Raw genomic sequence first — 27,282 nt, forward strand, 5'->3', positions numbered from 1 at the left:
CAGAGAAGACCCTCTATACTTTATAGAACGATGCTGCTTTCCTCCTGGCTCCCTCCCAAGCTTTGCCTACATGAAAAACATTCAGAACTTTCTACCTGCCTGGTGGAGTCTAAAACAGGAGTTAAGCATTCTGAGATCTCAAATTGCTTCTCTAACCCTCTGAGCAGGCCAAACCCTCAAGCCTAATTTGTCAGAGGTGACATTTCCTGTGGCCCTGCCGTTCCATTTCTGCATGTCCCTGTCACCAGACCCACTAACTGGAATTGGAGACTTGATATAGCAGAGAGCAAGCACGTGCAGTGGGAGCCCGATTTTGCAAATGTATCTGCATAAATGCGTTCTAAGTACAGTTCTACTGGGATGTGGGAGAAGGGATCCTGGGACACTCCTTTCTCCATCTGCTCTTCACTGATGCTGGCTGGCATCCTGCCCTGGCGTTGACTGCTGTCTCTGTATAAGCCTCGCTGATGGCCAGATGCAGGGCTGAAGGGTGCTGCTTCACTAAGGGTGAAGCACTCGGGACAGAGCCAAGAAACCTGATGATTATGACCAGTCTGAAGCCTGATCTGGTTTGCATTTCTGCTGAGGGTAGACAGTCTCAAGGGCCAATCTGGTTAGCTCCTGTACACAACCCTTAATTTATGGAAGCGTCCCTCCCCCCCGCGTTGTGTTTCAGTGCCAAAACACAGATGCATGCTGCCATACCAACCTAAAGGCAGGTGCTCAAAAGTGCGTGGGAAGAGTAACTTCAGAGGGACTCTTAGATAAGGGTGGGGAAACAGAAGAAAATACAGGGAAGCGATGAAGAAAGACAAGGACGTGGTGAGAACGGGCCTTGAGAGAGCACGGTCCCAAGAACAGCGAGGAGGGGACGCACCTCCTCTAGGCTGAGCAGAGGCCGAAGAAGGGGGGACTGGAGGTGCGAGTGGACATCCTCACTTTCCCTTGCTGTTTGGTTTCTTCTGCACTGGGAACTGTGCACGTCACTTGTAAACAGGATTGCATCAGGGAGCTCCAGCACCCATTCTTCGTTTCTGGCTCACTGCCCGGGTCAATAGGAACAGTGTTCTTTGTGCTACATACTTGTGTCAGCCAGCCTAAGTTTCAAATCACCCTGACCCTTGTATTGAAATGGACTGATTTTATAACACTCCACTGCAGTTTCATTAATTTCACACTTCGGAACCCAAATACAGCCTCAATTCCTTTTTTTTAAACCCAAAACTTTACACATTTCTATTAAAAACACGCTACTTGACAATTCTACCAGCGCAGAAGTAATGTTGTAATACAGCTATAGGCGTGAGACTGCCAACATACAAAAAGCTGTGTCAAGGTAGATCATTAAACACTACCAGGTTTACACACATTGTATTTAGCCCAAAAGTAATAAGCTCAAGCTTAATACAGAGAGTGAATCACATTATAAATTGAAAATCAATTAACATCAACATTATCTGGAATCTGTGAGCTTAGCTCTTGTCAAAGCATAATCATTTTTAATTGTAAGAAAAACCTGAATGCTGTACACAACTATTTTAGTCATGAAGAGGTAAAGTAGGCTCACGGATCACAGGAATATGCTGATGCAATAAGCTGTATATTGCATCAGAATTTCAATGCCAAGTGTTTAGCCAGTGTGCCTGGACTGATAGGACAAGCAGCCCACAGTCCTGATCTGCAGATCAGCTGAGCTTCGGCAGATAATCAAAGCAGACGTAAAACATCAAGGTGTTTCTAAGTCTGTAATACTTCATCTAAACAGACTTTTATCTACAGACTGCGAATGTAATTCTGAAAAGAAACAAAAAATTAAGACATCTGGGCTATCGTATTAAGCAGTAAAACATTCCTATCACTGTTACTAGCACACACAGATGGTGCCGTGGTTTGTAAAAATTGTGAAGCTATAGTAAAGTAGATCTCCACTATGTTGACTGTCCTCAAACTGTTCTCAAAGGGTCTGCGATCACCCGCTCTATTTGAAGGCTTGTGAATTAGCAAAGGCAGTCTGCATTCTTGTGTGTTATAGCATTATAATAATTATTAAAAATCACCCCTGTTCTTTTCTTACCGCAGGTAGCTGCTGTTACTGGCGGGATACTGGTGATGGTGGTAATGTTCAGGCTGGCTGTGCCAGAAGAGCATTTTGGGATGAGATGAAGCGTTGTGCTCGGCTAAGAGGTGGTCACTGCAGTGATGAGAGAGAGGGAAGAGAAAACAGATAGACACATTCAGGTTAAAGTTGCAGTTGTGTTCCTCTCGACCTTTCCATTCAGCTGCTGCCAGCGAGTTTGCCAGTGTCACACTTTCCGGAAGAGGCAGGCAAAGGAAGAGGCTAGGCACTGCCTAGCTGCAAGGCTTTATTACTAGTGATGTGACATCTAGTGCAGCTCAGACCTCACCAGCATCCCCGCTGACCTCTTCCCCTCCCTCCACACTGCCAGGGTGTCACCGAGCAGAACTGCGTGTTACAAAGCCAGGAGAAAGAGCAATCCCATAGCACTTCTGCCTTAGAGAGGCGTACAGCTCCCTCCTTACACACTCCACTCGGAGTACCTGAACCTGCATGGGCATGACTGGCTGAAGAGAAAAAGAAAAAAGTGGAATGTACAATGACCTCTTTAAGGCAAGCAAGAAACACTCAGTAGTGTTTCCTGTCTCCCTTTGGCCTGTTCATTCTGTACATGTTCCAGTGGCAGGTTACTACAGAGTACAACTTTATAGTTACCTTCTTGCCATTAAAAAAGATTTAAAAAAAAACCCGAATGAAAACACTGTCAGGAAAAATATTTACTCCAACACCCACCCACACGACCCCTCACACACACTTTAGGGAAAAATCATATTTGGATGCAAAACAGCTGCTTGGTGCACCCATGTCTCAGTTCCATTTGCTTGCCTGGGTTTACAGCCAGGGTTGAAAATCTACATTAAAACACACAAAATAGTACTGGTCTATCATGCTAAGACCTTGACACTCAGAAATAGAAGGGGGCACACATCCAAAAACCTAATCTGAAAATAGTTACCTGCAGAGGGCACCCATTCTGCTTGAAACGGGAAGGACTACTGCTGAATAGTAGTAGTTCCCTGGGGTTTTTTGGCGGTTTTAGTTTTTGTTTTTTAAATACCACCTGCACCCAAGCACACATTGCTTGTTCCCTACAGCTCATTCTATAAAAATATACTTTTAAAAGGTATTGCAATCTTGTGACAACATGTAGGCTACGAAAATCAGAGTATCAAAGAGCAAGGTTGTGGAAAACAAAAAGGAATTATTTCTCATTAGAGTGCTAGTAATATGCAGCAGTCAAAATAACTTCATATAAACAACATTGTTGGTTATTTTTTTTCATAGCATGAGGCAGTTCTCCTTTAACTTACCATTCTTATTCAACGTCAAACACCACAAACAAAAAGCAAAGGCCAGGATAGTAATAGGAGAGGAACTGTAAATACGGGAAGAGAAAGAGCACCCACACGTGACACTGTCCAGAAAAGCGGACAAGAATTGGGACTGTTGGGCTTAGTGATCCTAAGAGATTATTCTCTTCCACAAGGCACTTAAGCACCCCAAGGAGGGCTGTGGTTAACACAGACCTGCTTGTGCACACAAATTAATCTTTGCTCCAGCAAGAGTAAGAGCTGGAGAAGTCTTTTCAAGGTTATTTTTTCCACTTACACGTTTATCTGTAACTGCCTACTGTTAATAAGCACCCTTCTAGCAGATGTAAAGGGCTGCAGGAGTCCCAGTGATCACTGCTGCATTTTTTTAATAATTAAGTTGATTTTGGTGACTGTAGAAAAAGAATATATATCCAGCTATCCATCTACTGGCAATAAAAAAAAAAACAAAAAACAGAAAAATCACTCTGTCCCCAACCCTAGATTTAGGCAAAGGTGTTAAATGTGTACAGTGCATTGTATTTGGAGGTCCCATTTCCCTTTGCACTGATTATTTTCAAGAAAAGGACTACACATCCCTCAAACTACTTTCACAATCTTCCCTTGGGGCTGACATGAGCTTCCCCCATAAAGGGTGGGCATCTATTTTGTTCTGTGACTTGTATCCCTATTAAATGGAAAGAGCAAAACCACAGATTCCCCTTGAAGAGCTTCCGGTCCCTAGCACAGAGTGCTCTCACCTCTATGTGTATCCCACAGAGCTCCCGTGGCTTTAAATCATCTGGCACTTTTTTATCCCCCCAAAATAGCCTGTCACTTTTGACAGATGCTGGTTTGTCAAAATGCAGGTGGGAACACTGCAGTTTTGATCAGTCTCTTTTTGTGAAGTCCAGGTGAGCAAAAGTAATTGAGATTCCCAGACTAATCAGGAACCTATTTTATTTTTTATGTATCTATATACACAGACATACATCTACACACATATACTAAAAAACTGCACTCCTATTTTTCATCTTTAGCACAGTAGGCTTTGTTACTAGCCCTTTTAGAATTAATTTTGATATTTTTCAGTAACACAAACACAACGTATCAGAAGTCCTAGATTTGTTCTTCTGTCAAGACAGACAACTTGCTGTCATTGAAAATAACCACCCCAGGGGAGTCCAGGCAAGCAGCCGCAGATTAGGCTTGTGGCCTGGCTTTACCCCATATGTTCTGAGCGCAGACAGGGAGCAAGAGCTGTTAGGCCTAGGTACTTCAGTTCTCTGGTTTCAGCCCTGTTGTTAGCTTGCCCAGCTGTTAACAAACCTTTGACTCCACCAACCACAGTAGTAGGCCATAATAAAACACAGGAGCATCACTGAAAACATGCCCATTCAGTCTCTTGCCTTCATTTGATTTTTCAAGTATTAGGCTTATGCAGACCAAAAATAGCCAAGTCATTTGGTTATATCCAAAAAGCTACTGCCTTGAGGAGATCGGGTTTTTATTAATAGAGGAGGGTGAAATGATGAGGGCTATTCTGATCTCAGTTTCTAAACACCTGCTGCTTCTGCTTGAGGCCTGTGTTACGGGTACCCCTCATGTCATGCAAACGATTTCAAACTTGAGAGTGTGGCCACAAAAGATGCTGCTACAAATCATCATATCCCACTGCGACCACTGTTCCTGATGGTGTGAGAAGCAAAGCAGAACTAAATCTTGTGGACTTCCATGCAAAAGCACTGTGGAAGAGGAAAATTTGCCTCTTTTTTTTTTCCCCTCCAAGGGTTGACAAGATGCTTGACTTAGCACTCATAGCAGCACTGAGTTCCTTGTATGGAAAGTACTAGAGAGAACATTTAGGAAAGATGATGTTATTCAAAGTGAAATTAAACACTACCAAAAAAATTAGTATTTCTTCTCTTTACAGTCTTGTGCTTTGACTGATCTTTGTTGCTAACAGTATATGGGTAAAACTTCAAGTAGACTATAGCTTAGTTTTTTAAATCAGGATGAACTTCCTAGGTTATATTTAATTCTGGTATTTTGCCTCATGAAGCACTGTGTATATTCCCCACACCCACACCTGCTGCCCTTGACTAACCTCTAGACATAAAGGTATGTGGTTAAACGGTCTTGCAAGTTTGGGGACAAATAAGGTGAGTTTTTTTACCTTGCGCTGTTTATTGTTAAGGGGCTATTTTTGTTTCTTGCTTTAAGATCTGCCCCGTAAGTACTAAAACATATCTCAGCAAAGGAGCATTGTATACACAAACAACAAGACATTATTTATTTAAAACATCTCTTGCTCTAAGGCATGTGTGTGGCATGCAAAGGCCAACCTGAAATTTAAGGTGGGGAAGCTAATGTTTTGCTAATGGGTGGATCCGTGCTGAAGTTAAGTACTTTCACATATGGAGCCTGAAAACTTTGTTGGGTTTTTCCATGAGCAGCATCCAAAATGATGAGGCCACCTAAGGCATCATTCAATTTGCTGATCTTTTTTATAGTGATCAGACTCCTCACTTCATTTTCTGATTGCCTTTCTGAGAACAACAAATGACCTTAAAACACCAGTATTGTAACTGGTTACGTACAGAATGCCATTGCTCTTTGCTTTTAGCAACTAAAAATTATTTTACAGACAACATATGGAAAAACTCAATCAGGTACCATGTTAAGACATTGTAAATTCAGTATATATTCTAAAAATTTTATTTAAAGGAAGTTTTTGCTGTCTAGTGATGATTTTCAGTTGTGCCTAAAATACTAGGTCAGTTTAAAATCAGAAGACATATTTATGCAGGAGCAATCCCTACACACTTCAGCCCCAGAACAGAGTCTAGCGGAGAAAGTATTGTTATTTTGATGCATCCTATTCGGTCATTGGACTCTTTTTGGTTGTGTAACAGTTGCTGCCAAACGCAGGGGACCTTTGGAATGAAAACACCTGTCAAAGCAGACGTTGGTGACCCTATTCACCTAAATCACTCTACAAGTGAGGTATTCACATTGATATGACGCTCCCTGCTTGGATGTGCTATGAATCCATCATACGTACATGTGAAAGGTGCTGAAACATATTTCTAGCCCCTCTTTCTACTCACTTTTGAATACGCAGCCTCTCCTCATACATTGTTAGTGGGACCGTATCCATTGCCACTACTATAATGAACGTAAACACTAACAGGTAATGATCACAGGCAAGAAAAAATCCTGCATGTGACCCACAGCTGCACTGACTTGCAGTTCTCCACACGTCTCCTGAGGCATTGAGAGCTGACCCAGCCCCGTCCTAGTGCCGTGTCTGGTCACTGAAGGTGGCAGAAGGACACAGTCAGTGCCCGCATACGGCCCGTTGAACAGCAATGCACTGCCTGTCTGCTGCAGTTCAGGATAAGCAGCAATGCCTGCATATCCTCCATATCCACCTGACGGCTTTATTCTGGATCGTTGGGTGGTTTGAGACATCCTAATCTGGGCCTGCTTAATGCTGAAGCACTGTAAGAACTGCTGCATTTACCAGTCCTTGCTCTGTGATACAGAACTCTCGAGAAGCAGGGCTGCCAACAAAAAGGGGAAATGGGAAAAACCATAGAGAACATTTTTGGTAGACCACCTAAATTCCAGTAGAAATCTTAAAACACCATCAGCACATACACAAGGCAACACATCACGGGGTATCTGACAGAATGGCACTCTGCTTGATGCGCAAGAGCGCTGAGCACACTAAACACTTCAACAGCTCCTCCTGATCACCCTGACGATGTACATTTGATAGGTAGCAGACCCTATGCTTGGGCTTCAGTGTCTCCTTGATATGAGGCACTGTGAGAACTAACTTTATAGATAAAGGAGAAATATGGATTGTTTCCAATGCTCAAGGGTCACTTTACAAAAACCGTAGGTTTGGCTTTTTCTGAAGAATGCTGGGTATGCTCCTTTCCTCATGGGATCTATCTCCTTTTTAAAAAGTCTGAATCTCCACTGCAGGGGGTTCCTGCTCTGTAGTTTATTCCTCCATAGTCATATTCCTCACATAACCTACTTCTGAATCTAAGAGGATGTGATTAAGGTGCTGAGGTATGAACTGAGGAATAAATGTCTTGCTGACTTCACATCTGAGGAGACAGAGGCACGAGAGGCATTACCTTTGCTTTCTTCTGCTGCCTTTTAGGAAGACTTGAAGGCCTGCAAAGGAACCTATCATAGTGAGATTGTGTTCATGAAGAGACTTAGACGGCAACACTGCCCAGAGAAAATTTTCATTTAGCCCATCACATCATACCCAAATCAAAACTTAGAAGTTAGCAGGTTTTTATGGCTATGACAAAGGATGGAGTTGTTTTTTTTTGTAGAAGATTCAGGGGTCTGTAAAGGTGGACAAGTTCAAGTGTTTGTTATTCTACGCCTGCTGTGCACCTGCTTGGTAGCCTAAAAATCAGTATTTGGACTCCCAGACTCCCAGATGTAGGCTTCCCGCGTGCTCTGACACAGAAAAGACAGCTCATTTCCTTCTCATTCTGAACGGACAGAGTCCCTTTTACCTGAGGCTCTAAGGCAGCTTTGGTACCCTGCCAGCTTGAACATCTTCAAGCATTGGGCTGTCTTGGCTTTGTGGACAAAATCCTCCAACATCAGTGTTTTCCTCTTAATGCCCAATGCACAAAGCAAAAAATGCTGTATTGCAAAAAAAAAAAAAAACCACCACCCAACCCTTCCTAAAAACAAATCACATGGGTTTTTTAAGGTTTTTAAGAACAAGAGCTACAATTTACAGGGGATTAAGTATATACACTGTGTCTCTCTTCTCATACTCTGCAACAGGGCAAATATCTCCTTCCTTACATGGTTCAAAAGCAGTAGCTCATTAACAGACTTCTGAGAAAAAGCAGCCTCTGATGACACCAGCAGTTACTTCCAAGTAAGGTTTTTAAACGTTTCAGTTGACAATTTCTGAACAATCAGGTAACACCCAATTAAGATTTCACGTCTAAGGCAAATACAGGCTTTATAAATAGTGATGCATGAAAACTCCTTACAGAAAACAGATAGTTTCTTCTGGGTAAAATAGTTCAATTGATTAGTTGTCCAACATGGTCACAGCTGTCATTTGAAAGATCAAACACCCTATCAAATGCCTCAAATTCTCTACGTAAAATACAACCATCTATGATGACATTTGGCATGGTGTAAAAATGCTTTACCACATCAGTTTATGCTGAAAGGACAAAAATATAACAGGCCAGAAATTACTATTTTACCAGATTAAAGGCTTTCTGCACTTGCATACCATTACAGTTACATTGCAAGTTTAAGCCAAGTCAAAATGTGTTTCCTTGTCTTCCTGTCTCCTTGACAAGAAACAAGACCTATTTCCTTGTCTTCCATAATCAAGTTCTGAATATGACGTTGTCCCTTTGAAAACAATCATAACAGAGAAAATAATCTTGAGGAACAAACCTGTTGAATCACGCTATAGTTACTCCCTATGATAGGATGTTGAGAATGGTTCAACTGGTTGTAGTAACTTTTGCTGTGTCAGGCTGGGACTTAGCAAACACACACAGAGCACAATAAACATAAATATGATGGGGATAAATGGGCAGTCTGGGAACTGGAGGATTATCAGGAGAAAGCAAGCTGATGTTTTCTCCCAATTAAACCAGTGAACTGCTCAGTTTTGCAGGTGCAGTCTAGTTCCAGGTAAGATGAAAGTCAGTATTGATATTACATTCTCTACAGAAAACCTCTTGCATGTACTTTAAAGATTTGCTTCGTATATTATAAATATTCTCTTGAACAAATGAAAATTCATCTTTTTTATTAAACCAAGATTTTCAGTAATGCGGGAAGTTTGAAAAACTAATTGTGCTAGTCTGGCAAGTGAAAAAAAATCAAACTTCAGTTACTGTTTTTCTATATTGTGTATATGTTTCTATACTTACGTATATTCTGAGATCTCAGGGTTCCCAAGCTGTGCAGCTTGGATGAACCCAGTTAAAGAAGTTTCTGCATTTGCTGACAGGATTTTAGGATAATAAGCGCATTTACTGAGAAATTCCTTACTGAGGAAAGTTTGCTAATGAGTTATTTCTGCCAGGACAGAATCACAATTGTTTGTAAATTGCTGTTTAACAGTAACTCTTGGAAACTTCAAAATGGTATTTTGCAAGCAGTTTTGTATATTGTATTATTTCTTTCAAGTAAAAAAAAATAATCTGTAACTCTTGATGTATTTTAGGCAGATATAAGCAATCCTAATGAAGCACATTTTGAGGCAGTAAGATGGGAAAAAATGCTGGATAGCGAAACATGGAAAATATCTTTCTTTGGTGGAAAAAGCAACGTACCTGCATGTAACTGGTTGATATCCAGACTTGTTACCACTGGCAGTAGGCAGAAAGGTAACTAAACTTTATCTTGGGCATTGAAGTTTTTGCAAGTTTTCCATTTCAGTGTGCTTCCTTTCCTAGATCATGATACTGTCCACCAATGCAAATCTTTGGACCCCTGTAAACTCATGCTAAAATCAGTACTGCAGTCAGTTCTGTTAACTATATGTCAGGCTAGATTCAAAGGTCTATCCAAGGAAGATATATACCAGTAAAAACCAGACACATAGATTTAAGTTATGCAGTAGAGAGACATTCTCAAACGTCAGCTAGACTGGTTATTCCCTCACCATCTCGTCATCCCTGCCCACGGCAGAGCCAACATTCTACCTCGTGGGAGCTCCCTTACTGTATTCCAGACAAACCACACTGGGGAACAATCTCAGACTGGTCCTCCAGCAGCACCCTGGGATCAGAAACTTCTGCCAGAGATGCTGGCAAAAGTGAATGAACATCTGTCCTGGGCTTTGAGGGTCTTGCCTGTATTGGGGGGGTGGGGGAGTAGGGGGTGGAATACAAAAACCCCGTTTCTTAGTGGAGTTTGTTTAGCACATTAAAATACTGTGAGCAGTTTGGGCCTGCATTCTCAATAGGCTTTTTACCTGGGTATGTTTGTGAACTTACTCAAATGTTTAAATATTCATAGAAACTACTAAGAATACCTAAGTGTTTCAGGAGACAAGTGTTTGTTCTTTTTGCTCTGGAACTCAGACCGCAAATAATAAACACAACTCAATCTCTTCCAACCTTTATCTTCAAAAACAAACAAGCAACTCAACTCAGGACAAATTACATGATCATCTCCCCTTTCAATTTACATTTACTATCCCAACTTTCTTGCTAAGAGAGCTGAACATAATGTGTTACTCAAAATTATTTAAAGCAAATGACATCCAAGTCCGAGACACCCAAGATAAGCATTTCCTATCCTGATTCTGCATGTAGCTTTCTTTCCTTCCTCTTTTTTTAAGCACAAACCCAACCTTTAAAAATTACATTTCAGTATTCAAATGATTGCAATGACCCATCTTTACAGGTAGTACAAAGAACATAAAGAAACCCTTTCTGAAAGAACAGCAACTTATAACTGTCCTAATTTTTCCTTGATCTTTATGCTAATCCATTAGAGAAACCACCTCCAGCGGGAACGTAAGGCATGACTAATCATTGCTTGAATTTAACCAAGCTAATGGCTATTTATAATATAGGAAATGAGGGCAAAAAGCAACGCAGTGAATCTGGTAACTGGCTGCAGTGGAAATAATTCTGTTGCAAATTCTTACATTCCGATGGCTCCATGTAATATTAAGAGATTCTATCCACTACAGCAGACCCATCTTCGTTGAAAACAGAACTAGTCATATCATAAGTAAAATATTCATTTAAATATATTGCATTTAGATTTTTAATACATGGGATATCCACACTTAGAACATTTAAAGATGGCTTAGAAGGAAAACTGATGGACAAACTTGGTGTAAATATCTTCCTCCCCCACCACCTGGAGCAAAATTTTTCAGTCACATATGGGATAAAAACTATTTCTTTCTTACCAACTTTTGTTTACACATAAAAAAATTAGGTTCATCCAGAATATATACTGTATGTTTCAATAACTTATTTTTTTCAGTATGAAACAGCATCTTCAAAAAGATGACAAACAGCAGTCATCTTGAAATGATCCTCTGAAAATAATTACCACCAGTAGAAAAAGCAGGAATAACATATGGGACTATTAAGCTTAGAATTTGTGCAATTTTTGACCTTTTGTATAATCAAAATGTAAACTACAAGATTGCAGACTGAAAAATATTTTTGAAATATTAAAAAAATAAAACGCAAACAAATGCATAATGTACAAATAAATGAAACAATAAACAAGAAACCTGCCTAGATGAAGGAAACTGGGTGTTCATAAAGATTCTATTTCACTTCCAGAAAACATTCTTGTCTAGCATACCTATATTCACAGCATGTTCTCAAATGCCAAGTCAGATTTAGTAACAAGAGTATATAAAGAAACATCATTTGGACACACAAAACTTGAAGATTAAGATAAATTTTTTTTAACCAATGTTGTATCAATCACATTTATGATTTTTCTTATAGCATGTGATCAAATAAAACAGAAAACCAGAATGTATACATTGCTAACTTTTAAAGTAATGTTATGTACATTTTATTGCCAGTATATGCACAATGGTAAGCATAGAACTATAAATACACAATGTAATTAAACAGTAGAAAACAACAAGGATGTTACACGTAACAAAGGAAAGAAAGAGGAAATACTATTTTCTTGATGTAGCTTCTAAAAAGGGCTAGCGACGAGTTATGACAGTCTTGGTTTTAAGTCTTTACATATATTTCTACAACTTTTCCTCCAAATAAATCTCTGCAATGGCATTGCTTCTTTTACAACCACATCTTAGCTCTTTCTATTGCATTCACTTCAAACTAAAGTGAAAACAACCTTTCATGTAACTAGAAGCATCTGACTTAATTTTTATTCAGTTTTGCTTTTCAGGGTTCCTAGCAAGTAAAGTGTATAAGTAGTTTCTTACGATATTTGGCTGCAATGTTGAAGAATAAGAGTTCTGAATACACATTAAGTGATAATTTGGAAAAAAAAAAAAAAAAAGAATATTTTCTGTAGATAGTTCTTCCACTGAGTGCTATATGCAGCAGCTCAGTCAAAAATTAGTCACCCTGAAGAGGTAGAGAGAATTTTAGCCTAGCGTAGATCATCATCCTTGGCACCGCTATTTTCTCTCTTATCAGGATACACTTCCTACAACTAGACAACATCACAGTCAAAGGGAAAAAAAGTCAGGGGGAAAAAAAAAGTTCCACCATTCCTGGGAAGGGCACTGTTCCATCCCAGTTCTTAGTTAATTAGCTTGCTGCTTATATCCAAGACCAAAAAAAAAAAAAAAAAGAAAAAAAAGAAAAAGACAACATTTAGGGACACATTTACTTGATCTTTGTTCTCTTTCCATTAACAAGTGCATAAATACAAAGAACCATTATTCACAATAAACTAACTCTTTTTAAAAAATGGAAAAACAAACCCTGGAAACATTTCCACACCTTAATCCAGATGGGTCTTGAGGATGCTATTCAAGAAAACCATGCAAATAATTTGGTGCAGCTTTCCCAACTCGTCCAAAATATATTTTATTTTTTTTAAATTAAAAGGTGGCAAGATCCATAGCATTTGTGACTATTCCCCCTCCCTCCCCATTTAAATTCAGTGCAGAAAATCTTGGTGCTTTTAAGAAGGTAACGAATAAATAGTTTTCTGCACTGTTGTCATAAAATCCCATGTGAGTTACAATACAAGACTACTTGTTCCAGCAATTAGGTTGAGAGGAAACATTCTAGTGATAAAGATAAAATACATACTGAGCATGCTTGGGCAGAGCACTCCATTCTGAAGCATCCTGCTTGAAGAACGAAAGGTGACAAGGATGGTTCACGTCCATCAAGTGACCATTAACTCTGCTGCTAAAAGCAGACTGCCACACTATCACCAGGTCGGCAATGCTACCCTGAAAGGGCTGTCTTCCACATTAAGAGGTACTGGTTGTACCAGTCCTCTACTGCGCACACTAAATTCTTATTTATGCAACAAACATACAACCAATGAACAATATCACTTTTACAGAACTGGATCAATCCAGCTTTTTTTTTATAGGCTTATTTCTCAATCTCCAGAATATCCCAAACAAGCTGTAAATAAGATGATGAACCACCACCACAGTGAACAAGTCTCACTGCAGTTCAGACTAGTTCAGCCTTGTTTCACATCACTTCTTGTTTCTAGTGAAGGACATGATACTCAAACAAAATAGCAATAAAAAAGTAATGTTATCTGCAGCTGAATAAAAGCAACAGAATTTATAAATTTTAACTTCTGAAGCTTAAAGCATACCTTTTTAATTAGCATTTAAAAAAAATCTTTTTTTAATACAATAACACTGGCAAAAGTTAATGGGAAGACACAGAGGTTTGTGAACAGGATAACTGATGGATTAGATTATTTTTAGATTTTATTCTGCTTTGATCAACTGATGTTAATACTGTTTTTCCTTGAATTTGGAGTAATTCTATCGCAACAGTCACATGCAGGCTGAGGACAGCCATTGGTTAAAGAAAAAAACCCAAACAAACAGAAAACAAACAAACAACAAAAGAAAGGGAAAAAACAAAACAAAACAAGAAAAAAGTTCCAAAAGTTGTATGTAAGGATTTTCCTTTCACTGAAGAGGGCCTTGCCCTTGCTTTAGGAGACCTGGTTAACTCTTGTCAGCTTCATTAGCTTTGTCCAGACATATCTGCTGTTGTATCCCCTGGTCCAGAGACTGTTTGTGCACGTTTGATGTAAAGGTTCAATAATTTCATCTGCAAATTTAAGCCAGAAATTCACTCGGTTTAGTATTTGCAAACTATACAGACTACAGGCATGGTATAATAATGGAGACATTAAACCATTTTCTTTTCCCCAAAACCAAAATTGTATTTTACACAGTTGATTCGAAGGTAACATACTTACCAATGAAAACATCAAACACATCAAAATTTGTCACAAGGAAACTGCTCAAGCTTCTTTAAGGATGTAAAGAAGAGAATGATCTAAGGTAGCTAGATTAAGATAGATGGAATATTTTCCTCAAATTACAATGCTGTTCTAAATAAGGTAGAGGGGTTTTTTTCAAGTTAATGTTGAGGTTTTAAGCCTCTAGTTAAAAGTTGTTGATGCTGGTACTTATCAAATCTTCCAATACTGTCTAGAATCACATTCAACACCATCACTACCAGAGAGTATTTTTAAGATATAACTGTGTTATTCAAAGATATACAAAATTAATTGTCCTGTTTTATTCCCAAGGACAAAGAGATTCACAATTAACATACTGGTTTTTGCATGCAAACAGCTGTATATAAGACATGTCAATAAAACCGTAACTATCCTGAACCAAAAAGGACCACAGACTGATTACTATTATTTCAAATCAGAGGTACTGACAGGACTGATGAAAGCAAGATAACAAGGTGGTGAATAAATAAAACTGCTGTATGTAACATCTACATATTATGTTTATTGCTTTCCAATCTGAACTTGCATGAAAAACAAGACAAGAAATACTGACAGGAAAAGCCATGCTGAGTACAGCCATTATCACTACTGCTGGGGATACACCCAGTAACTGAATCCATTAAACAGCAGTAAGAAACATAATTTAATATTTACCTTAATGCTGAGGTTTGTACACTTGCATAAATAAAGGTCTATGGATTTTCAGTTTGAACATTTTATGATGAAGTTACATTAATCCTCAGAGGGATCAGTAGCCCTGATATTCTCATTCAAGCATATACTTTTATGAAACTTTCTGGCAATTACAACCAAAATGCAAATGCATACATGCAATTAGGAACCAAGATTTCTTTAAATGATATCTTTTACTTACTTTACTGCCAGTGAGCTGACTGAGATGTGGTTTCAGTTCATCACCAATTACTGCATGAATGGCTACAAGGCAGAAAACACATGCCTTACGAACACTGCTCTCTGAATTATCATAACCCTAGAAAGCAATAAAATTAACATTAATACCTTATCAGTTAATGATTAAAAGCCTCAGAAAGCTATTTACTTATTTACTATAATAAATACATAGAAGTCTACAGTAAATTAATGCTAGTGTAGCCCAGTGAAGCATTCCAACAAAAAAACAAACACGCAAATACAGAGCATGCACTTGAAAAGCAGGCTTGCTTATTAATCACCATTGATAATCATTTTCCAGACTGAAATTAAAACCTACACAATCTTGTTCATAAGTTACACTGAAAACAGAGCTGCTGTCATGCAATAAGGGAGTATATAAGAGAAATTGTTCTAGATTATAGAGATATTTACTTAAAGCAGAAGACCACTCTGTTTAGAGCTTACTCTGAAAGAACTATTCTCTTAACAGCTGAAGAATCATTTGTTAACTCCCACCTTATTCCTTAAGGATCTTTGCTTCTTCTGCCACTTTGCTAGTACCACATGCCTGGCTGTCTCACTCACACCCCCTTCTCAGAGGGGCCCTGCTCTGCCTCTGCCTTCCTGCAGATGTATGATTGGATCCCACCCATTAAAGACAGGAATCTGCAGAATGCAGCTGTCAGACTCTGAAAAGTCCTTATCCATTATGTGCAAATTAATGTATCTTGGTTCTTGATGAGGTGGGAAAGAATTTATTTTTAAAGACAAAGGAAGAGAAACCTCTGATATCCTTCTTGTTTTATTAAACTTTCCCCAATCAACTGCTTCTTTCCTATTGCCTCCCCCAAATCCCAAGTGACAAAACCCCACAATTATACACAATACAACATGGACAATTTCAGACCAAATGATTACAACTTAGAAAAAGATACAAACAAGAAAAAAATATAACTTATCTACCAAGCTTAACTATAACTAGTACTTTATAGCCTACCAAGATTTCCTTTGAGTTCTAACCACAGTTATAACTTAGCTACCAGCCAATCATAGAGTTTCTTCCCACTATCTGAGTTATTTTGGGTCAAAGCAGCCATCAGCTATCAGACAAATAAAATCCTTCATGAGAGCCAAGTGATGTTATTTTTAAAAAGTCTTTGCAATTCTTATATATATAGTTGCTTTTTGTTTGTTTGTTTGTTGTGTTTTTTTTTTTTTTTTCCCCTTTTCTTTCTTCTCTCCTTACCTGTATTAGACCTGGCACAATCTCTGGTAAAAGCTGAGTAAGGGTTTCTTTAGATACTCTTTCTATGACTTTCGTCTGCATTTTGATTGCAGCCAGATTAATGGGGTAATCTGCAGTTTGGATAATTGGACAAAGAACTTTGATGCACTGATCTGGGCTAATAGAAGTAGCCAGCATGGAAGCAGCTTCTTCAGCAGATCTCACCACCTATTGAAAGAATAAGTAAAAGACGTGGAAAAATTATTTACAAGAGACTGTTACTATAGTCTGTTATCTGGCAGTAATCGTCTTGAGCATAAAAATTTCCTACCAAGAGCTCTACCACGCTGTAGGAATATGTGAATGAAGAGCCCTTTGAAAATCTGTTTACAAAATTCCAACATAAGTTGGACGTATTCTCCTAAAAACAACTCTTCTCATCATTCTGTGGCTAATCTATGTCCTCGGCAATACGCATATCAGTTTTTTAAACCTCCTTGTTGAATTGCATCTGAAATTTCTCTGTTTCGCAATATCTGTCAACTACACACTGAAGTATCACCACCTCTGTAAATCTGTAATTTCTTGTGTTGTCATTTGTTACTCCTTGTTAGGTCAGTGATCACTGACAAGACATGTTTCCACATTCATCTGAAAACCATATTCAGTCACATGCTTAGATTGCTACTTCCAGAGGTCAATCTAGCTGTTTTTCCTCCCCTCCCAGTTTGGAAGAAACTGTGACAAGAGAGTATTTCAAGCCTGAAGAAAATGCAGAACAAGCAGAACCAGAGTCATTAGGTAGGAAGTCAATAGGTACAGAAGCTCAGGATACAACACAGGCACAACAGAGCAAATTCACATCTGATCTTCATGTTAGTGCAGCTGTGGTGTCCACCACCTAACAAGACAAACCGCTGTACAAAATCAGCAGTTTGTACATCCGTGATGTACAAAAAACTCCATAACTGTTCCTCTGCATCATTGTCCCCTTTACTCTCTCACTCACAGACACAAAACCAGGAGAGAGAAAAAGCACAATAACAGACAAGGGAAGATGGGGACAAGACACTGCAGTAAACACAGTATATGAAACAAATCAAGAGAAAGGAGTATCAGATGAGTGACAAAAGTAATTGGCTGGGGGAGGGTGAATTTTCTTCATCTCCCCCCACCTCCCCAGGGAGGGGAGTGAGCGAGCAGCTGTGTGGTGCTTAGTTGCCAGCTGCGTTGTTAAACCCCAGAGTCAGGAACTGCAGTCAAACTTCAAAACCTGGAACTCCACAGTAAGTTCCATACAGTGTAAGTGCCCTTGAATGGGGAGTGGGGGGGGGTGGAGGGAGTGGTGGTGTTATGGAGAGGATGTATTCATTTCCTAATAAACCTGGATTCTTTCCACAGCATCAGTGACACTGATGTGAACTGTTTAATACTGGGGTGGTTACTGTATTTACGTTTTTAATACCTACATGCATTATCCTTTATTGTGTCATATGGATCACAATTGCTTCTGAGCAAGATTAGTTATCCTTTTACTTCTGAATCCCCTCACTGTTCTCGGCCACAACCAGCTCCTCCCTTTGATATGTTCCTGTGCATTCTCCCCTAACAACATTCAAATCTGTGCTCTTGAATGGCCCAGAGCTGACTAAAAATGGAAACAGTTGACAATTCCTTGCCATGTTCAGACCCATCTCTCAACCATGCAACTTAATGAAATCCAAAAGCTTGTTGTAGTGTTCCAGGACACCTGTATTTGGCTTCAGATGTCATACAATGAAAAAACTCTCCTCAGTTATTCCTTGAAGAGCTGTAACAACACATCATTGGTTACTATGTCCTCTTAGACAGCACCCAAGGCAATTGTTATTATGGCTAATATTAAGCATTTGAGAGCTTATAAAACTGCAGTTCTTTTTTTTCTTGCATACCCATGTTAACTAATAACAGCTGAATGCTTGATTATTAAACAAATTACTTCCTCAGTAGGATCTGGCTAATTTCTCATTTTTTGGACAGCTGTTTCATTTTGTAATAATTTGTCATAACCTCAGACAAACAGAATAATGGTTACTAACCTCTTTATGAGGATCCTTATGCGCTTCTAATGTCTTCATGATTGTGAGCTCTGCGTAATTCTTAAACCTTGCTGGCTGGTTTCTTAGAATTTCTCTTAGAACTTTCAATGCCAAAGCTCTAATTGCATGCTAAAGATTTAATATTAAAAGAAATGAGTTATGTATCATCTTTAAGCAGACATATGTTTTAACGTTTGTTCAGCAGCTGTAAGTGTCTTTGATAAGGGAAAAATATCAGACTACGCTCTACTCAATATATACAGTACAAACCTAGTGTTAACAAATAAAGCTAGGAAAAAAATCTTCATGTCTCACTCTTCTCGATCTCTCTTTTTGCAGATAATTCAGGTGGCATGTCACAACCATGTTGCTTAACCTGAGTTATCTACGCTACCCAGAAGTTAAGTTGCAATTTTACCCTTCACAAGTGCCAATAAAACCTTTAGCATCACATCATGCATGTACATTTTGGAAAAATTTTTTTACATTCTTTTTTAAAAATAAAAACCAAGTATGTCTTTTTGATCCTCGGTAATTTCAAAAACATGGCCCTTGAGGAGAACAATTACCTAGAACTCAGTCTCTTCACAATGATCATTACTGTACTTTAGAAATACATTTTTAAATGCTTTGCCACACATGATGTTTTGATATTCTAGATTCCACCAGGGGCTATTAACAGATTAGCTCTGAATCCCAGTGAAAAATGTTTCATTTAATCTATCCTGGGGGAACTGACAAATAAGAATACTTGAGAAGGTAAGTATTACTGATGCCCTTTTCACCATCAGGGCATTCAGACTTCATGACATTTTTGTATTTCCAGAATTTGTTTTTCAAGACTAACTGGAATTTCTGCCCTTCCTACAACCCATATAAATTTCAAAGATACTGAAAGTAAACCAAGTGCTTTGTTAACATTCTTAACTGGATTAACCTGAGTTTACCTCTTTATCTCCAAGTGTTTCAAGCAGCAAAAGTAGTATTGTTTTGAAGTGCTCATCCCAAACACCGAAAGACTCTTCCTGAGTTAACCTCATGAGCTCGTACAGGGCAGCCTTTCTTTCCTCAACTCTCTCATTATGGTTTGATAACTCTTTCAGTAACTCTGCAACCAGATCAGAATGGTCCATGGGAGGCTCTGTCAAAAAGGAATACACAAATACTGTTCTCAGATCACTGTAAATAAATACCTGTGCCTGCTGTACAACTGAAGGACATTTTCTAGGATGGCTAGCTGGCTTTCTAGCATGCTTTTATTCTTTTCCCCCCAAATTTGTCTGCAAAATTTGCAGTTTGGCTACTACATTTTCAGTGCAGCCAACATTGCTAAAGAAGCTTACCATCACCAAAAAAACCCAACAATAATATTGCAAAAACTCTCTGTAAGCTAGCTTGCTGCAACAGTTTTTATGCTCCAATACCCAAAGTGGTAAGTATTCTGCATCCTTTTAAATCTGATCTATACACAAAGTGCCACCTTTCCCACATGACCCTTCCATCCAAGATGATAAATTTGTCTTTTCCCCGTTAGTATTACAGAACTGCTTAGACTTTTGTAAGCCATGGTTCCACTGCAATAGCTGGTCTATTAACACAAATGGGAAAAAAAAATGCACAAGAATGGTGCTTGGTACAAAATAACTGACATAGAAGCAAACCAAGGCCATTAGCCCACAGAGATTCCCAACAGCAGTCATTACAAGATGGCTCTGTATTTTAGTTTTGATTAGAGAGGATTCCATTATGATGGAAAAATGCATTAGTAATACAACCCGTCTTTGTAAACACCAGACTGCAAAGTCAAAAAACTTAAAATGGTCTTAATGAAAATTAAATATCAAATTGTTGCCTTTATTCCATCATCAAGACCCATTTAGCTTTTAAGAGAAAAGCATATAGCTTCCATCTTTGCATCGAGACTTTTAGATTAACAGAAACACTTTTTTTTTTTTTTCCTGGGAAAAGGTTTAAAGTATTGGCATAACATGCAAATGTTCTTGCATTGCATGTTTCCTGAAATTATTCCATTTATTAACACATGAAATACATTCTCTGTTACAAATTTATTAGGTCATATACTGAGAAACCACAGCCCCCGAAAATCTTGTATTGCTGTATTCAGTACTGTAACTTATAAATGCTGTACGAAGCACCTGTATAATGAAACAAAAGCTGAATATCATGTATCAAGTATCTTAAAATCACACATCAGTTACCTTAAAAATCACACTGTTTTTGAACCCAACATTCCTACTGGCATTCTGTTTTGCATGAATAATCAGGAGCACCAGCACCTGAAAGTAGAACCTTTTTTTTGCAAGCACTTCTACTACCTCTATATTAATGCATGCTTTGCAGACTCTTCTAATTGGATCGTTAATGTTTGCCTAAAGGACAGACTGAAACTGCATTAGATAAACTATTAATTGGTACAGATGAGCAGAATGGACAATCACTTTTGCAAAAGCAAGATCATTACTTTTATTACCGAAACTATTACACTTGTTCTACCAAACTGTGAGGATTACAGCTACAGTAAATCCTATTTTGGGGAATGCATATTGACACATAATTAGCAAAACTACCCATATCTGTTTGAATAAAGTTATTTTCACTGTGGAAGTATCAGAATGAAAGAAGTGCCAACTTGAACATATGGAGGGAAGTGGAAAAGAGAGAAGAAGGTAGCAGCCATCTCAATGCAGGAATAAGGGGAGGAAAGAAGCTCCATTAGTGGAGGAAATAGCTGGAATTCCTGAAAAACATGAAGACAACCAAGAGGGAGGTGCCTTCACAGCCTGTATCTTCCATTCCCCTGTATGACTTAGCACCCAGTGTTTCATTTCCAAACACTCTCCAGGTAAGAATGGAGAAGCATAAATGTTGTCATACTCAAAGTCTACTCTCAAAATTTCTTTTTCAGAAAGAAATCAAAGCACAAATCAGGAGGAGCAGATGCAACTTCTTCATTCAAATTAATTAAAATATGCATTAGAGATAAATATTGGGTGAAAAACAGCTCTTCACAAAACAACCAAATAATATCCTTTTGACAGGATAAACATTGTAGGGGTTAAAAGGGAATACGCAGGTATGTCCTGAACTTAGTAAAGATTTTCCTACTGTCACCCACAGCATCTTAATACAGAAGCTATGCAAACACGGTGACCAAAAAAGCCAACGAAGAAGGTGCAGAACTTGATGAATTGCTTGGAGTGTGACTGGACTATAAATAGCTTTCTATTAATAATCTAGGAGGACACAAATGATGTCCCTGCTCAGGTCTGTGCAGAGTTTGGTTCTACTTGATGCTTTTGTTAATGATATCGAAGGAATATGGAGACCACTTATAAAATCTGCAGATGACATCAATTTAAGAGCAGTTGCAAACATTCTGGAGAACAGGATGAAAACTGAAAATTATCCTGATAAATCAGAGCAATGGTCTGACAGAAAAAGACAGTATGTGTAAGGCAAGACACAGAAGCAGAAATCTTAAGCCTATATACAAAGTGGCAGGTAAAAAGGAAGATGTTTGGAAAACATAATCCATTAGAGTAAGCTGAAATAAACAAGCTTCTTTGGAGAGGAACACTGTTTTTCAACCAGTGACTGTGGACTGCTTTTAAGGAGTCTGGAAATGACTTAGAAAGCCAGGTTTCCCTATGCTTTGGATAAAGAGCCTCTCCCTCAGGAAAAAAATAAATTGCCAGTGTTTGGAAGATGCAGCCTGTTACTCTGAAAACCTTTTTACTGTAAGAGAGGCAAAACACTCAAACGGCCACGTGAGGTACACTGTGGTACATCCTCCACTGGAAATCTTCAACTGTTAAACAAACCATCTGCAGAATACACATTCGTGCCTCAGTGCTATTGGCAGGACTATACGAGCAGCTAAGGTTCTCCCACCTAGCCCTGTATTGTCACACCTTTCTTCCAGTAACACATGAGAGGATAAGCAGGGAGTCCAGTAAAAACAGGACTTTGTGTCATTAACAGGCAGCAATTCTGTGGAGTTTCTGAAAATGAAAATCTAACATCCAATGAGCGCTTCACGTTTATGGGAAAAGCATGCAACTCCTAACTGACAAATTGTAAGCACAAAGTATTTTGCCGAGTTTATCTTTTTCACGCAGTTTTTTTCAAAGTTATCTTAGAAGAAATTCTAAAAGTATCACACAAATGACAGAATGCACATGGTACAAGTAAATACTAAGGGTGAACACAGTAATGAATGCAGGTACTTTGTTAAGATCCATTACAGAGCAGACCTAAATAATGCATTGCACTATTCCTCCACCCAGGACGACCTAATACTGGATGGGGATGCTTCACTCCAGCCAGTCATGAGTTTTTACAAAATCAGAACATGCTGGTGCAGCACAGTATTTGGTTTAATGCAATATCCAGAAATATGTTGTCAGAAAGCATGAAGAAGCTTATCCCATGTAAAACAGGATTCCTGTAACACAGAATCTCAATCATAAACTGGCTCTGTATGTGGATGGCAAACGTATTTAATTACTGATATTTACATGACATGACTTGTAAAAATTTGCTTTCCCCTCATCTTTTCTAGAAGATAATAATTGGCCATATGCCTTTTCATTAAATAGAAAACAAAGAGAAATGCATCTTTCTTGGATTTGTTTTTAATTTAATGCAAACTTAAAGCCAACTTATAGAATACCGTGTCAGAAAATAGCTTTGTTTTTCAACAGTTTCTGTAACACATCTTTGCTGAATGACAGAAGCAAAACAGTCAGAAGGAGAAAAATCCATCTGTCAATATTAAGAAATTTGTTTCCTTAAAAACTGATTTTAATCTGTAACTGAATATGAAGTATCAGCAAGAATGAATACCAGATTATGAAAACCACCTACTACTTTTTAAAAATAATGACAGTAGTGATACTCTGGAACCCTTCCAACATTTAGATATAAAAAATTACCCAAAGATATAATATGAAATATTAAAAAGAAGCTCTAGAAGCCTACAAAACAACAGCCCAAGTTCTTAGATTTACATGGGCTAAACGAACGATCTTCCTGGTAAAAGCTGGTTTGTTTTGTTTTTCCCAAAAGAATGTTTAGTCAATAGAAAATGCCAATGTCATGTTTCAAATACAAATATATTACTAAAAAAATACTTAATCATTCACCTAATTCCCAAACTGGTTTGATCCAGTTTTACTTTTTTGCTGTAAATCTTTTTTCCCCCCTTTAAATTTCAGTCATAAAGCAATCTGAGAAGTAAATTTATATTGACAATACTGCTACAGGATGTGCTACCAGATGTATACAACATAGTTCAGTATTTACCTGATTTTTACTCTTATCTCTACAAATATCAGGTAATCCAACAATGTCACTCAAAAGGATTACTGACAAATTAATTTGAAATACAGCATTTGTAAAAATCTCTCAAAGAAGCGGCACTGTTGGTACATATGTTGCTAATAATAAATTTGGAAACTGAACTAAAAGCACCATGTTTCTTCTAGCACAGAATACAATTTGAAGCTTACCATCAGGAAATTGCTCTGCATCATCATCAAACATGGCTTCTTTCAAAGCAGATTTATTAAATGAACTGATACCATCAGAATAATTGTATGGGTTATAATCTCGTGAGCGTGGTGAAGAGTGGGGAGGCATTGTGTTGAGTAATGATGTTTTGTTATCAAGAGCAGTTCGGCCTATATCGCTCACACCACTTCCTGCTCGTAGGTCTACTATTCCAGAAGCACTGCAAATCTGCAGGAAAAGAAGTATCATACAAGCATATGAGATACACACTCACATGTTTCAAGTAACTAAATTACTAATTCATCTATGTAGCAAACAACTTACAAATTTCAAAAAGTTTAGAAATTTAAAAAAAAGGAAAGTGTACATAGTTCAAACGAACTAATGAACTATAAACAGCTGTCAGTATTTATCTCAGAAGTCTGATGATAAGTAATTAAAAACATGTTTAAGCATATATGTATTTGGCAAGCTCAACAAATCTGAAAGCCAAAGTTCCACAGAAACAGAAGTTTAAAACACTGCATGCAGCACTGAAAAACCCACAGATTTTGCATGGAGTAAAATAAAGTCCTTGGAAAAGCATACAAAAACTGAACTCCAGCTGTTTTGCAAGAGAATCTATTTTTAAATAGCTAACATTTTAAATAAACAAATAGCTAGTGCTACTTAGGATGAGCATTTACATTTCCAAAATGTAGTTCAAGACTAGGAACATATTTTTCTAGATCTCTGAAGTAGTTTAGGAGAAATGTCCCATTCCAGAAGTCATAACATATACACCTAAAGAAAAAGATGCTTTATCATCTGTAATAAATTAGTCACTGGCTTGCTTTGCTGATACTAAGATGTGCCAAGTTTAAATACTCACTGAATCACCATCATCTTTTTTGGAATCTCGTTTTACAGGCTCATTCATATCTTCCTGACTGCGAAAACTGAAATTCTGAATGGCTTCAGTGACTCCACGAAGAGAGCTGTAAATATCTTCAGAATTCATATTTTCAGTGTCATAGTCAAATGCACTGTGGGTCACGGAGAAAGACAAAGGAATTAAGATGGATTTATTTTGTGACCACTTATTTTTAAATAACATTAGCATGGAACTACAGAGACTCAAGAAATATTAATAAAATTACTATTTTTCTTGAAACACATTAAGGAAGAAAGCTGGCTCTCCACATAACAAACCTACATTATGGTACATCTTAGTAAGTGTACTACCACTGACAGAGAAAGCACTGGCAACAGCTAGCCAAGGGAAGGGCTACGTTGTGCAGCAACATCTGCATGAAGAAACAAATTTTGCTCTGTTTTACGAATATGAAACAACTGGGATTTTAATACCATTCTGTCTTTCTGAAAAAACTTCCGAAGTAAGGAGGACTGATAAAACTCAACAGTTTTCACATTGATTGCTAAAAGCAAAATTACAAAGTCTGCTTTGCTGGCAACATCGGTACCACAAAATAAAAGACCAGAACCTTTATGAACTACTACTTTTTCAGTCTCCCCAATAACACATCTGGTTTGATGACCAAGCTGACCTAACACTTGCTAGAGATGAACACTTCCATTCCTTCTCTTGCTAATCCACCTGCACTCCAAGGTACACAGCCCTTTCTACCTCAGACCAGCCCTGGCCCGTGTCAGACCCTTCAGGGAGGCTAAGCAGCTCACAGTACTTTCGTTCAGTGGAGGGAGGATGATTATTTTTCAGCATCTGTCACTTAGTGCAAAATTCACTTCACGCCTTCACTGCTGGGGTTACAATTTTGGACAACATGTAATGACGCCTTAGATGCAGAACTGCAGCAACACCAACCTACGTTACCTTGGTGACAAAGTGTTCTGTGATGTATTGGTTGGGGAAGTGAGAGGACTTGACCAACTTGCTGGGGAGCGTGGAGTAGGTCTTGTTAAAGGACTTCCCACTGATCCCTGGAGGAGGAGAAGCGAGAAGAGATACTCCAGTTGGACTACAGCTACCCTTTTAATTTATTATTGTATTCATTTTCTTGTGCCCAGAAACACTTAAAGAGCTTCTATTTAAATTCTTGGATTGGCTAACCAATTACTAGTAACTCCAATCAGGTATAACTTTGAAATGAGTAAAAGATAAACTACTCTTAAAAAACACATTCAAAGTTAAGTCATGTGGAAGCAACATAGAAAGTATCATTCTCTGGAGGAAAAAGAAAAGCCATTCCATAAAGAGTGGTATCTGCTACTAAGACAGACTCTACATAGGATCTGGCTTGCCTCCCCTCTTCTACCAACCTTCCTGCTCTCAAAAATAACTCTGCTGAAATGGACTTACATTCAAAACACCAGTAAGTTCAGAAAGAATAATAAAAGAGGCATAGATACCTGACCACTGTTGCCTGTATTCCGGAGATGATTATGGAGAAGCTTTGTGGCTCCATCCTGAAATGTTTTTGGTAAAGCACCCAATAGCATTGTAAACTCTGGAGTGTTGAGTTCAAAAAGGGAAATCAGCACTGACTGTGCAGCCTAGAAGAAGAAAATACAGATTGAAGATATTCATTTGAGCTTCTAAAGTGATTTTATCAGCAAGATATGCTATAATGAGGGTAATCACAAAACGTAACGTAAGTCTTGATCAAGCTTGAAAAAATATTTTAACAGATGTGAACAAAAGCAATTCAATTTTGCTGGTAAGCTGGAATTCAGATATTGATAAATCCAGGCACATAACAATGGGCTCACACTTTGCACAATCATTATAACAAGCAGTCTTTCAGAAATGTGCTCCTCAATGCCCCCAACCCCAGATCCCTACTTACTAAAAAAAGTACTGAAAGAATTTGCAAAATGGCTTTTAAAGGGCTTGGCAAGTTGAACAAATTTAGAGAGGAATGGAACACGCAAGTCAGGAACAAGTCTACAATTCCTTCTCCCAAGTTCTGCAAGTGGTAATTACAGATGATGGATAATCAACACACTAGCGTGAAGAGGAATCATTGTCGCTTTAGAAATTGAAAAAACTAAACAAGCAGATACCCTAATCTGGAATAAGACAGTCTTGATTTTGAGCTGTGATCACAGCACTTGATGTTCTTTATAATTTATCCTACAGACAAACTAGATAGTTAACCTTCCCCCCACCTTCCCGCCCCGCTTCCTTTATCTTTTTAGAAGACAGGC

The 27,282-nt window shown here is 38.3% G+C and overlaps 1 protein-coding gene across 50 annotated transcripts in view; it reads right to left on the minus strand.

Annotated features, from left to right (window-relative positions):
* Positions 1-10,517: 10,517 nt before the first annotated feature.
* CLASP2 (cytoplasmic linker associated protein 2) overlaps positions 10,518-27,282 on the minus strand; it is a 154,041-nt gene continuing 137,276 nt past the window's right edge. For all 50 annotated transcript variants that reach the window (XM_074854052.1, XM_074854418.1, XM_074854267.1 and 47 more), the window contains 9 exons: positions 26,485-26,628; positions 25,949-26,055; positions 24,986-25,139; positions 24,114-24,342; positions 19,530-19,723; positions 18,583-18,711; positions 16,526-16,732; positions 15,260-15,376; positions 10,518-14,189 (listed from right to left, as the gene is read on the minus strand). In XM_074854052.1, coding sequence (XP_074710153.1) covers positions 14,103-14,189; positions 15,260-15,376; positions 16,526-16,732; positions 18,583-18,711; positions 19,530-19,723; positions 24,114-24,342; positions 24,986-25,139; positions 25,949-26,055; positions 26,485-26,628 — 1,368 coding nt within the window. In that variant the 3' untranslated portion in view covers positions 10,518-14,102. The remainder of the gene's footprint in view (positions 14,190-15,259; positions 15,377-16,525; positions 16,733-18,582; positions 18,712-19,529; positions 19,724-24,113; positions 24,343-24,985; positions 25,140-25,948; positions 26,056-26,484; positions 26,629-27,282) is intronic.

This window comes from Strix uralensis, chromosome 1 (assembly GCF_047716275.1).
Source record: "Strix uralensis isolate ZFMK-TIS-50842 chromosome 1, bStrUra1, whole genome shotgun sequence".
Taxonomy (NCBI): Eukaryota; Metazoa; Chordata; class Aves; order Strigiformes; family Strigidae; genus Strix; species Strix uralensis.